The sequence below is a fragment of the Corylus avellana genome, chromosome 1 (genome assembly GCF_965113065.1).
Source record: "Corylus avellana chromosome 1, dhCorAvel1.hap1.2, whole genome shotgun sequence".
NCBI classification, from domain to species: Eukaryota; Viridiplantae; Streptophyta; class Magnoliopsida; order Fagales; family Betulaceae; genus Corylus; species Corylus avellana.
Window position 1 is genome coordinate 15,911,162 of NC_142490.1, and position 14,518 is coordinate 15,925,679.

General features: G+C 31.6%; 1 protein-coding gene across 1 annotated transcript; it reads left to right on the plus strand.

The window, feature by feature from the left end:
- The first annotated feature begins 7,720 nt into the window (after nucleotides 1-7,720).
- On the plus strand, nucleotides 7,721-9,447 carry PUP4 (purine permease 4). The gene has a single exon (XM_059583915.1). The coding sequence runs from the start codon at nucleotides 8,134-8,136 to the stop codon at nucleotides 9,343-9,345; it is 1,212 nt and encodes a 403-aa protein (XP_059439898.1). The 5' UTR covers nucleotides 7,721-8,133; the 3' UTR covers nucleotides 9,346-9,447.
- Nucleotides 9,448-14,518: the final 5,071 nt, after the last annotated feature.

Sequence of the window (14,518 nt, forward strand, 5' to 3'; positions counted from 1 at the left end):
CCCTTTCTCTCAGGTCTAACTCTTGCTCTCTCTGGCGGGAAAATAAGGGAAGTGTTTCCCGCCAAAAACACCACACGAGCCGAGCTTCCTTCTATCTCTTTACGGGCTGGGCCATGCTCCCAACAACAACACCCTGCAACTGCAAGTGACCTCCTCCAAACAATGTCCGGCCCAACCAACCTGACCTTATGTAATCCATGTAAGATTGGGCTGACAATTTTTATACGATCCACAAACTCAACAAAAAATTATAGGGTTATAGTTGATAAGTCTGTCCCGTTTAATTAAATGAGTCAAGTTAGGGTTGACTTATATAGCCTTATACTCGATAAGCAAGATTTAGAGCTAGCGATTTTTTACATAACCTGTGTACCCAACACGAACTCGACATAAAATTAACAGGTTAAGATTGATGAGTCTTACTCATTTAATTAAATTGATCGAATTATAGTCATAGACATAAGTTGTTACACTAGATATGCAAATAACTAAATCCACTTGCTGTTTTATATATAGTACTTCATGGCATTCATATGCTACTAGATAATTCACTTTTTTATTTTATTTGAAGGCAAAGTACTTGCTTTTATCCACATTAATATCTTAAAAGTGATCTTCCTTTTAGGCAAGTTGGGCTAAGAATGATGTAATTATCTAAAACAAAACTATCAGCCAACTCTTGGTCTGAATTGCCTTCTTTATACATTATGATGATTGCGTAACCAAGAGTTGTAGTTGCCAAATTCTTCTTCATTTTTGTTAATGATTTGAAGAGCAGGCGCATAGATAATGGCCAACATTAAAGATGAAGATAAGGTAATTATGAGAAATGCTAGAACATCTATTTCCGTCATTTTCTCATCCTTCTTCATTTTTTATTTTTTTTAAAAAATCAACCATTGGATTTGTAATATCTACACCTTCACTTAGGTGGGTCATACAAATCTAATGCTTGATTTTAGAAAGAAACAAACAAAAAAAAAATTATGGAGAAGGATGGGAGAAGATCCGGAATAGATGCTCTAACATTTCTCAAATGAATATTGCAATACTCTCTCTAGCTAATTGAACTAATTTTGGGGATAAAAAGTCGGCATTCAAAACATGATGAGTTCACTCCCTAACATTCACGCCCCTCTCTCTCCTTCTCATCTCCCCCAGCTCTTATAATTTCGAGTAATGTTATAAAGAAGATCCATGGTTTTTTTTTTGTTTTTTTTATTTTTTAATTTTAAAATTGATGTGGCTTTTAAAATCGTCATTAAATTTGTGATTGATAATTGTTGAATTTTGATATAATTATAATTTTAAAAGCCACATTATTTTCAGAAGAACACAAGAAAGACATCCCTTCTACCATTACTCTTACATCCAAAATTTATTTTCAAATATGAACCAAAAAGAACATAGAGTGAGAAAGACTTTTAAGGTACTTAACAAAAGTCAGCAAGTTTTTCTTGCTTGATCATCTTATTCTGAGCCACGCCACTTTTTTATATACTTTGTATATTGGTTTGTATATTGGTTGACGTAATACGTTTTAAGTAACTTCACTTTTTTATATACTTTGTATATTGGTTGACCTAATACGTTTTAAATAACTTTTTATGTCAACCACCATCTAGATCATCTATATCTGTTCTTTTCACATCCTTTTTCATCTTTTTTTAAAAAAATTAAAAAATTAAAAAAATCTACCATTTGATCTATAGTATCCACATAATCTATACCTTCACTTAGGTGGATCATAGTAATTTAATGGTTGAGTAAAAACAAATTTATGGAGAAAGACTGAAGTAGATGTTCTAGTATTTCTCGAAATGAATATTGCAATACTCTCTCTAGCTAACTGCACTAAATTTGGGGAGAAAAAGTCGCAATTCAAAACACGATGAGTTCCCTCCCTAACAAGTAACAATCACCACTCTCTCTCCTTCTCATCTCCTCGGCCTCTACAATTTAGAGTAATGCTATAAGGAAGATTTATATATATATAATCTCAAAATTGATGTGACTTTTAAAATCACCATTAAATTTATGATTGATAATTATTGAATTTTGATCTAATTATAATTTTAAAAACCTTATTAGCTAGTTTTGGAAGAACATGAGAAAGACATGAATCCCCCTTCTAGCATTACTCTTACAACCAAAATTTATTTTTCAAATATGAACCAAAAAGAACATAGAGACTCAGAGAGACTTTTAAGGTACTTAACAAAAGTCAGCAAGTTTTTTCTGCTTGATCATCTTATTCTAAGGGGAAAAATACAAAATCAATCACGGTGGTTTACCTGATTTACAATTAACTCTTTGTGGTATCAAAATGAACTCAAAGGTCCTTAAAGTATATCATAAAAACAATTTAGTCCCTACAGTCAAATTTTGTTCACTAACTTAACAGATTCTGATAGCGTGAAAATTCAAAGCCAATAAAATTATGATACATATCCTATTTAAATCAGTGTCACATGACTCACATTAACGAAATATGTTAAATTAGTGGACGAAATTTGATTGTCTGTACTAAATTATTTTTTTAAGCATACCTCAAGGATCTTTGAGTTCATTTTGATACCACATGAACCTAATTGTAAACCAGGTAAACCACGAGGACTAATTTTATATTTTTTCCTATTATGAGCCATGCCACTTTTTATATTCTTTGTATATTGACTGACGTAATGCGTTTTAAGAAACCTTATTATGTCAGTATCATTTAAAAATACAAAATTATCAACTACTTAAAACATTTCAATCAATCAATGCATGTAAAACAAATTTTAATAAATAGATTCAAAAAGTAGGATTTTTTTTTTAATTAATGAATAAAAGTAGGATTATATGTGTGACTTTTGTATTAGGACATACATTTAATATTGTTACACATACATCGCTTGTGCCTGTCGTCCATCAACAATATTTTAATATAACCTATCTTTTTCCATATTACTGCTTATGTAGTAGAACCTACTTGGCACTAATCAATCAATATTTGATTCTTCCTAAAATCTAAAAAGAAAGGTCAATTTGTTGAACTTAGCTAAGTGCAGTATACTCTTTACAATGACAATAAAAATTACAATTTAATTCAACTTATGGCATGCATTTAAGAATAAACACTTGGAAGCGGCGTTTTTTGAAATTTATAATAGAGCATGGACCGACCGGGATTGAGATTCTCTTGGATTATTTAAAATATGAAATTCTCATAATTTAAAATTGGGTAAAGTCCACTTAACACACTCAAACTACCACCACAATGACAATCTACCCCCCAAACTATCAATTGCAACAATTTACCCCCTCAAACTATTAAGACAATGACAATGTACCTTAAATTTTAACAAAATGACAAAATTACCCTTACTAAAATAAAAACAAAAATGCTAAAATTTATTTATTTTTAAAAATTTTTAAGGGCATTTTTGTCTTATTAAAAATTTTATAGGGGTAATTTCGTCATTTTTATACGACCCATGAACTAAACAAAAAATTATCGGGTTATAGTTGATTGCTCTGACCCGTTTAATTAAATGAGTCGAATTATGGTTGACTTATATAGCCTTATACCCGATAAACGAGATTTAGAGCTAGCGATTTTTTATACAATCTGTGTACCCGACACGAACCCAACATAAAATTAGCAGGTTAAGATTGAAGAGTTTTACTCATTTAATTAAATTGATCAATTATAGTTGATATATATAATCTAATACCCATGCTTCAACATGATCTAAATTTGACACACATACACAAATTGTTACATTAGATATGCAAATAACCATATCCACTTGCTGTTTTGTAGTACTTCATGGCATTCGTATGCTACTAGATAATTCACTTTTTTATTTTATTTGAAGGCAAATTACTTGCTTTTATCCACATTAATATCTTAAAAGTGATCTTCCTTTTAGGCAAGTTGGGCTAAGAATGATGTAATTATATAAAACTAATAATGAAACAAAAGTATCAGCCAACTCTTCCTCTGAATTGTCTTCGAATTGTCTTCTTTATACATTATGATGATTGCGTAACCAAGAGTTGTAGTTGCCAAATAAATTCTTCTTCATTTTTGTTAATGATTTGAAGAGCAAACGCATAGATAAGGACCAACATTAAAGATGAAGATAAGGTAATTAAGAAATGAGAAATGCTAGAACATCTATTTCCGTCATTTTCTCATCCTTCTTCATTTAAAAAAAAAAAAAAAAAAAAATCAACCATTGAATTTGTAATATCTATACCTTCACCTAGGTAGGTCATACAAATCTAATGCTTGATTTTAGAAAGAAAGAAACAAACAAAAAATTATGGAGAAGGATGGGAGAAGAACCGGAATAGATGCTCTAACATTTCTCAAATAAATATTGCAATACTCTCTCTAGCTAACTGAACTAATTTTGGGATAAAAAGTCGGCATTCAAAACATGATGAGTTCACTCCCTAACATTCACGCCCCTCTCTCTCCTTCTCATCTCCCACAGCTCTTACAATTTCAAGTAATGCTATAAGGAAGATCCATGTTTATGTTTTTTTTTTTTTTTTTTTGTATAATCTTAAAATTGAGGTGGCTTTTAAAATTGTCATTAAATTTGTAATTGATAATTATTGAATTTTGATATAATTATAATTTTAAAAGCCACATTATTTTTATGAGAACACAAGAAAGATATAAATCTCCCTTCTAGCATCACTCTTACATCCAAAATTTATTTTCAAATATGAACCAAAAAGAACAATAGAGAGTGAGAAAGACTTTTAAGGTAGTCAGCAAGTTTTTCTGCTAGATCAGCTTATTCTAAGCCATGCCACTTTTTATATTCTTTGTATATTGGCTGACGTAATACGTTTTAAGTAACTTTTTATGTCGACCACCATCTACATCTGTTCTTTTCACATCCTTTTTCATCTTTTTTTTTTTTAAAAAAAAATCAAAAATCAAAAAAATCAACCATTTGTTCTATAGTATCCACATATTCTATACCTTCACTTGGGTGGATCATAGTAATTTAATGGTTGATTAAAAAAATAAATAAATAATGGAGAAAGACTAAAGTAGATGTTCTAGTATTTCTCAAAAATGAATATTGCAATACTCTCTCTAGCTAACTGCACTAATTTTGAGGAGAAAAAGTCGCAATTCAAAACAAGATGAGTTCACTCCCTAACAAGTAACAATCATGACTCTCTCTCCTTCTCTTCTCCCTCGGCCTCTACAATTTGGAGTAATGTTATAAGGAAGATTTATAGTTTGGTTTTTTTTTTTTTTTTTTTTTTTTTTTTAATCTCAAAATTGATGTGATTTTTAAAATCACCATTAAATTTGTAATTAATAATTATTAAATTTTGATATAATTATAATTTTAAAAACCTTATTAGCTAGTTTTGGAAGAGCACGAGAAAGACATGAATCCCCCTTCTAGCACAACTCTTACATCCAAAATTTATTTTTCAAATATGAACCAAAAAGAACATAGAGACTGAGAGAGACTTTTAAGGTACTTAACAAAAGTCAGCAAGTTTTTTCTGCTTGATCATCTTATTCTGAAGGGAAAAAATACAAAATCAGTCCAAACGGTTTATTTGATTTGCAATTAACTTATTGTAGTATCAAAATGAACTCAAAGGTCCTTGAAGTATACCAAAAAAATAATTTAATTCCTACAGTCAAATTTTGTTCATTGACTTAACAAATTTTGATTGCGTGAAAATTCAAAACCAATAAAATTGTGATACATGTCCTATTTAAATCAGTGTCACATTAACGAAATATATTAAATTAGTGGACGGAATTTGACTGTATGTACTAAATTATTTTTTTAGCATACCTTAAAGACATTTGAGTTCATTTTAATATCACATGAAGCTATTTGTAAATCAGGTAAACTATAAGAACTAATTTTATATTTTTTCCTATTCTAAGCCATGCCACTTTTTATATTATTTGTATATTGATTGACGTAATGCGTTTTAAGAAACTTTTTTATGTCAGTATCACTTAAAAATACAAAATTATTAACCACTTAAAACATTTCAATCAATCAATGCATGTAAAACAAATTCTAATAAATGGATTCAAAAAGTAGGATTTTTTTTTTTTTTAATTAATGAATAAAAGTAGGATTATATGTGTGACGTTTGTTACACACACGTCGCTTGTGCCTGTCGTCCATCAACTGTATTTTAATATAACCTATCTTTTTCCATGTTACTGCTTATTTAGTAGAACCTACTTGACGGATCAATCAATATTTGATTCTTCCTAAAATCTTAAAAAGAAAGGTCAATTTGTTGAACTTAGCTAAGTGCATGCCCGTATACTCTTTTACCGGGACAGTAAAAATAATAATTTAATTCAAATTATGGCGTGCATTTAAGAATAAACACTTGGAAGTGGCGTTTTTTGAAATTTATAATAGAGCATGGACCGACCGGGATTGAGATTCTCTCGGATTATTTAAAATATGAAATTCTCATATTTTAAAATTGGGTAAAGTTTACTTAACCCTCTCAAACTACCACTCAATGACAATTTACTTCCTAAACTACCAAAATAATGATAATGTTTCCCTAATTTTAACAAAATGACAAAATTGTCCTTACTAAAATAAAAACAAAAATACTAAAATTTAAATTAAAAAAAAAAATAAAAAATTAAGGGCATTTTTGTCTTATTGAAAATTTTATAGGGGTAATTTCGTCATTTTGCTAGCATTAACGGGTACATTGTCATTGTTTTGGTAATTGGGGGTAAATTGTCGTAATTGATAGTTTAGAGGGTACATTGTCATTGAGGTAATAGTTTGAGGGGATTAAGTAGACTTTATCTTTTAAAATTTGAACATTCCATTTTACCTAACGGTCTAAACAAATGTAGAAGTTTATATGTTATTGAGGTAATTAATTTTAGTTTTTAATCTGTCAAATTCAATTACCTCAATAACACAAACTTTTACATTTGTTTAAATATGAAAGAATTATGATCATTTTTAGTTTAAATGAACCAGAGAATATCCCGTTAATTATGATAGAAAGGTATTTTTGTCTTTTCAAAAAATAAAAAGACAAAAATATCCTCAAATATAACTAGTATCCAATTCAAATGAATCGAAAAAGATCATGTTCCTAATAAAATGAATATTTGAATTGAAAAAGATGATGTTCCTAATAAATTGGATGAATCAAATTTTAAAATATGAAAATGTTTAGAAAATTCAAATCCAACTGGCTGGGGCATGCACCCAGATGGAGGACATGCAGTACTCCTAACCACCATGCCCAAGCATGAAACGTATGCTACAGAGGAGCGACACGTGTGAGTGACACAGTTGAGTGGAAACTGTAGTGGTTGGCTTTGCATTGCTAAGTGTAAAGAAACTGGGAACCAGTCAAAGTAGCCGTTTCATGATAAACCGTACTTCCCATAATCCAAACAAAGGCCATTTATGGTTCCTTTTCTCTCTCTCTCTCTTTCTCTTTCTCTTTTTGCCTTCTTATCATCTTCTTCTTCTTCTTCTTCTCCTCCTTCTCCCTTATCCTCCTTTGATATGAAGGAATCATATCTTGGATTAATAATCCTTAATTAATTTAATTTGGAGTTACTGCATGCACCTAGCGCACATCATTTTCAATGCAGACTCATCATCATATATGGTATACCGTATATATATGATGAGGATGATGATGACCCCATTAGCCACAATAATTTCTTCCTGATCACTTTTTGTTTGGGTCGACCAAATCGGACGGTGAGGAGAAGAGGAAGAAAAGGGTCCCACTAATAAGTCCCCTATATGAGATATGCTCTCATATGTGGAGGATGATTAACAAGCATTGGAGGTAATAAGTAGAAAAGATTTTGAGGCATTCGCATTCTATAATCATTGGATCCTCCTCTTTCAAGCCGTCAACCAATGAAACAAATCTTAGCTGCTATGAGAGGAGCCGAAAGCTAGGTCCTCTTCATATATAGACCCCTAAGTTTCCATATAACCCTATCTAAACCCCTTCGATCCCTTCATTGCTTAAGTTTGTAAACAAATTAATCATTTCCATCATATATATATATATATATCATCTCAATACGCATCGTCAGAGATATATTCGTCTCTAGCTCTCAATCTCTTTTTAATGGAGGCCTCACAACTCTCTCCACCACCACCATCAAATTCTCCCAAAACCCTTTACCAACACCACCCTTTCAACCTCAACAACAACAACTTTCAAGCCACCCAAGATTCATCATCACCAATATCACTACCCGCCATGAACAACAACTTGCAATTGCATGCAGACCACAAATCCAAGGCAAGCAAGCCGTTTCTGCCCCTTTTGCTTGTGAACTATTTCTGTCTGTTTGTGGGTTCTGTCTCTTCAACCTTGCTCTCCAAGTTCTATTTCAACCACAAAGGCTCAAGCAGATGGCTCTCAACATGGGTTCAATCCGCTGGGTTTCCTCTCCTTATTATTCCCATTTACCTCCCCTTTCTTCTCAAATGCACAGAGAGACGACCCTTCACTCACTTCACTCACAAAATCTTCATCTTATCCATCCTAATAGGCCTCATGTTAGGCCTAAACAACCTCCTTTTCTCCTGGGGAAATTCTTATCTCCCCGTCTCTACCTCATCTCTCCTACTCTCCTCCCAGCTGATTTTCAATCTCATACTCTCCGTTATCATTGTCAAGCAAAAGATCACATTCTCAAATCTCAACTGCGTCATTCTTCTAACCCTCAGTTCTATTCTCCTAGCCTTGGCTTCCAACCATGACAAACCTTCCGGTTTAACACGTGGCAAATATTTTATCGGCTTCTTTTCCACAATAGGCGCCGGTTTTTTATTTGCTCTCTATCTCCCTCTCATGGAGATGATTTACAAGAAGGTTTACTGCTACCAGATGGTGATGGAAATGCAGCTCGTGATGGAGGTCGCCGCCACGGCTCTGGCAAGTGTCGGGATGGCATTGGACCGTCACGGCGGAATTTCAGAAATAAAGAATGAAAGCCGGCGAGTTTTTGAAGGGGGACCGACGGTTTATTGGGTGACGGTGTTTTTCAACGTGGTGACGTGGCAGTTGTGCTTCATGGGAACAGCAGGGATGGTGTTCTTGACTTCTTCTTTAACCGGAGGGGTTTGCATGACGGCGTTGATGGGCATGAACGTGTTGGGAGGGGTGTTGGTTTATGGGGATGTGTTTGGCGGTGTGAAGGCGGTGTCTACGGTGCTGTTCGGTTGGGGGTTTTCTTCCTATGTGTATGGTTTGTACGTTAAGATGAAGGAAGAGAAAGCCAAGGAGAAAAGTAATCAAGGGGTAATGGAGATGGTTAATGATAGCGTTTGATAATAAAAACATCATTAATTAATTAGAGACTATGATGCCATGGCAGTTCAAGTATATGAATTAATATCAATGTATGACTGATGATGGTATTGGAGATTTGAAAGCTAGCTTTGAAATTATTACCATGATAATTGATAGACATATATCGCTGTCATTGCAATTTCATTATCATCATCATTATCATCATCCGTTAATTAAACGAGTAAAAAAAATTAATTAAATAAAGTGGAGATTATTTTGAAGTTGACTTTACAAACAATTTCGATTCGTGGCACAAAAAGCTAAAGAAAATTGATGAGAAAAAGAAAAAGTCCCGCAGAATCTCTATAATCTTTTAACTTAATTGGTTTAGTACTTTGAAACTAATATCATAAAGCTAGATAGATATAACCTACCTTATTGGGTTTTGCTATGATACGAGATAAACTTCTAAGGTCAAACCCCATCTAATTAAATCTGATCTCTCTCTCTCTCTCTCTCTTTATTCTTTGTTCTTTGATCTCAAAAATATGATCTTTCATATATTTTTTCTGTTTTATTTTTTAGTATGATTCTCAGAAAATATTCTCTAAATTGTGATCTATACAGAATATTCTTCATAATATTCTAACAATATATGGATAAGTTTTAACAAGCTAGTTCTTTTCAAACGTGGATTCTGCAAAGTACTTTTTATTACTAGCTAGCTAGCTAGCAAGTGGCCGGCCCTGATCAACATTAATATACATATATACAACCATATATACATACCTAATTCCGAAATAGTTTCATAAATCTTAATAATATATGTTAATCAAATTGTTAAAAGGTGTTGGAATATCGTGCATGACCAGGCAAGCAATTAAAAGTACATTCTAATGGATTTTATTATAGATTATTGAGTAATTATATAATTAATTACCTGCTATAATTAGTAAAGATTAAGAGATATTATAAATATATATAACTGTGTAAGATTATTGTAGCGGCAAGAGGAAGAGCACAAGAAAACAAGAATTAACAATGCATGGTGGGTGGGACTTGGGAGGTGTACTTTTGATCTTCACACAGCGGGGAAGGTTCGGAATTTATTCCATGTAATATTTGTTTGTCTGCATGAAAAAAGATTTCTTGTTGGAGGGGTTTGGCTTTCAAGGGGTTCCACTTGCAATAAAACAATGCTCAATAGTCAAGAGGATTAGTGCTAATTGATCTCTCCCACACTAACAAATAGTATTTATTCCACTATATATATATATGTCAGCGTAACATACACACACATATATATATATATATATATATATATGCAAAAAAAAAAAAATTCAATTTAAAAAAGACCAGTTATAATCTATTTCCACTCATTGTCTTTTCCATGTATAAAGAATCATATGCACCAATGTAGTTGTTCCACTCTGAAACCAATCTTTTGGCTCTCACGTTGCCATTTCCATAGAGAAAAGATGATCGCAAGCTGTCATGTTTTCCTTAAAAACAAACAGTACGAGAGAAACCATATAAATATTTCACAAGATATGAAAGAAAGCAAGAAATTTGTCGTCTATCGTTCAAAAAAAAAAAAAGGTTTTCTTTATGCAATTTTTTATTTTGTTTTTGTTTTTCACTTTCTGTGCATGTCATCGTTCTTTAACCCAGATTAAAGAACGATTCAAATTAATATAACCCAGATTAATTAATGATAAATATAGCTGTACAACATGGAGTGTCGTTTCCTTGTCTCTGAGCTAATGCCTTTTTAAGCGATCCTAAACTCCTTTGATAGGCTACTTCTCTCTCTCTCTAGCTCTCTCTCTGATCTAATGCCTTTTGAAATTTTGCTTGTAATTTCAAAATTAAGTAGCTTAATTATATATACCTATTAAGTAGCTTAATTAGAGAGAGAGAGAGAGAGAGAGAGAGGGGAAAAACAAGACAAATATTATTGTAACATCATGGGGTTTTTAAATAAAATTGCAGATAAGATTTAAACCTTTTTATTTTTGACTCTTTTTGGTTTGTTTTCTTTAGCAAATGATAATTAAATATATATATTTTCCTTATGCATTGATTGTATGCGTCTTTAATTTCCTCTGTGCCTAATCTTTTACACTTGGATCTTAGTACACAAAGCTACACCTCTTTTGCTTTATATTTTTTAATTATTAGTTAATTTCTCTTTGAATCCTAACCATTAAGATCTCTTGGCTTTAGCTATTATATTATGGCTTGGGAGAATGAGAGGGGGGACACGGCTGTTTGCCATTGTATCCACTTTTATCAATGAACAGGAGCTAGAAACCAATGATAATAAAAAGGTCAACCAAAGCAAACTTGTCCAAATTATTAAAATTATCATTTGTGCACATAAATAGTATTCGAAATTATGATATGGAAAGAAAATAATAATAATAATAATAATAACTATTGATCATAAAGAGAGATATTGATCAGAAGGGAAGCAATTTTATGTTGATGTTGTACTTGCAAGAGACAATTCAAAAGATGAAAGTTGAAAATTGAAAGTGGAAACTTGAAAAGGAGAGTGGGATTATGAGGTACTTAGTAATTATCCAACAATTAATCAATTAAATACTTGAATATGAGCTTATAATTAAGTTATGACGCTTAAATAATTCTTGTTCTAATGATTATATATGATACCAACCACCCTTCCTTAAAAGCAAAGCAACTAATTAACCAGGTAGTAGGTGGATGATTCCAAGGGATCAACATGCCGCCGCCTTAATTGGCTTAATTAGGTGCTGTGAAAAAAATAAAAATAAATCTCTTGAAATGTTTTCAATAATTCGGATTTAATTTTAAGTTTTTTATGAAAAAGAAGAAAAAATGAAATTAAATATGGACTGTTAAAAAAAAACCTACAGAGATATCTCAAATAATTATTTTTTACAGCACTTAAGCCAAGTGTTGCATATTGCAATATATATATATGCTTATGTTTCCAAGTATATGTAAATACTATATCGAATTATTAGATAATTAAATTTATTTTATGTATTAATCTAAATTTTTAAAATAACTGGTAATTTATCAGTTACAATCTATGCCTGCAATTGATAATTTTTTATTTATTTTTATTATTTTTATTGACTTCTAGTTTAGGTTATTCATTAAATTAGCCTAAAATTCAGACTCCAGTTTTCATTCATCAACCATAAACAAACTTTATTTAAGTTGAGTTAATTTCGAGCTATATATTTGCATATAGTTTGACATTATTAATTTTTTACACGACTCGTAAACCAGACATAAATTTAACATGAAATTGGCAAGTTAGGTTGATAGATATGATTAAGGACCTTATTGCCAGTTTAATTAAATGAGTCGGACAAAGGTTAACCTATATATTTTTATACTCATGTCTCGATACAACCTGAACATGACAATTGACATTTGGAATTGACAATATTTAACACAACCCACGAATCTAACATGAATTTAGTGAATTAGAGTTGATTGAGAGATGATGAGTACTCATGTCGGTGATGATATGGGGTGAAATAGGGAGAGAGAAATTGATGATAACTTTAAGGTGTCCTTAAGGGCAGCATAAAGAGTAGTTAAAAACGTGTATGGATCGAGTGCATACAGAATTGAAAGAAAGAAAAAGAAGTTGCAGTGGATCCAATTCCTCCGGCAAAACCCAAAGGCAGGCACTCAACTACTGCATGCTTCTTTATGAGTCTGTGGTGCCCAACGGTGCTGAGGGGGGCGGCTAGGACGAACCCTTGTGTCAGATATTCTACAAAAGAAAGCTATTCTACGCTCTTTCTTCTCTTCTAAACAACTTGGGAATTGCCTATCTTTGACAAAAGCTTAATGATTCCAACTTACTGAAATGACACCACCAATTATTCCTTTTTTTTTTTTTTTTTGTGAATTGATTGTTAGTTTTCATATATATATATATATATCATGTCTACATGCACTAGGATTTCTATCTGCACGTACTCCATTCATTATGCATATGTACAGGAGATCACTCATGACTTAACACTTAAGGAGTTGATGATGATATCATGAGGGATATGTGTTGATTAGTATTACAAAGCACAACTTTGTTTTGGAAGAAAGTTAAGTAAAAGCAATTAACAAGGAAGTTAAATGTCAATGAAAAGGAAAAAAGACAAAAACAAAGAAAGGAAAAAGAAAGAAATTAAAGAGCCAACAGAATAAGGATCGTGAGAAAGGAAAGGAAAGGAGGAAAAAAAGGGAAAGAAGTGTGGCAAATATATGAATAGTAGATTTGAGTACTATGTGATCATAATGCATGTCCCATAAAATTTAAGAAGCATATTCACTTGTCTGCAAATGTACGTTTGTTTGTAAGGCCGTTTAAATAGTTATTATACGGAATTATGAACATGATCAATCGTTGATTTTAAGTCTAAACATCCACACACATCATTTCTTACAAATAAAAATAAAAAAACATATCTACATGTACTCACATAATGTTAAAAGAATTTTTTTTTTCTTTTAAGTTGCATATATATATATATATCCCCAATTCAATTAATTGCTCTCTTCCCAACAAAGGAAATTTCATCATAATTCTTTAGGGTTTTGGCCCGATTTCAATTTACTCCTCGTGTTTTTAAAAATTAGATTTTAACTCCTTAGTTTTTTCATTCGAAAAATAAAGGGTAAAATTCACTTAACCTTTTCAAATTATCACTTCAATGACAATCTACCCCCCAAACTATTAATTGCGACAATTTATCCCTCCAAACTACTAAAACAACAATAACAATGTACCCCTAATTTAAAAAATGACAAAATTACCCTTACTAAAATAAAAAACAAAAATACTAAAAATTATTGTTTTTTTCAAAATTTTAAGGGTATTTCTGTATTCTATAGGGGTAATATCGTCATTTTGCTAGCATTGGGAGGTACATTGTCATTGTTTTGGTAGCTTGGAGTGTAAATTGTCGTAATTGATAGTTTGAAGGGTAGATTGTCATTGAGTGGTAGTTTGAAGGGGTTAAGTACCGACTTTACCCAAAAATAAGAAACTTGTTAAGTTTTTGCATTTAATTTTATCCCTTACGTCCAAGTTTGAGATGTGATCACATGCCACGTATTTAAAATATAATAATTTTTTAGTATTTTTTTTTTTTTTTTTTTTTTTTAAAAAAACCAACCAAATAAGTTGGACGATGACTATCCCCTC

Coding starts and splice junctions, on each gene's coding strand:
- PUP4 (XM_059583915.1), top strand. CDS start 8,134: ATGGAGGCCTCACAACTCTCTCCACCACCACCATCAAATTCTCCCAAA.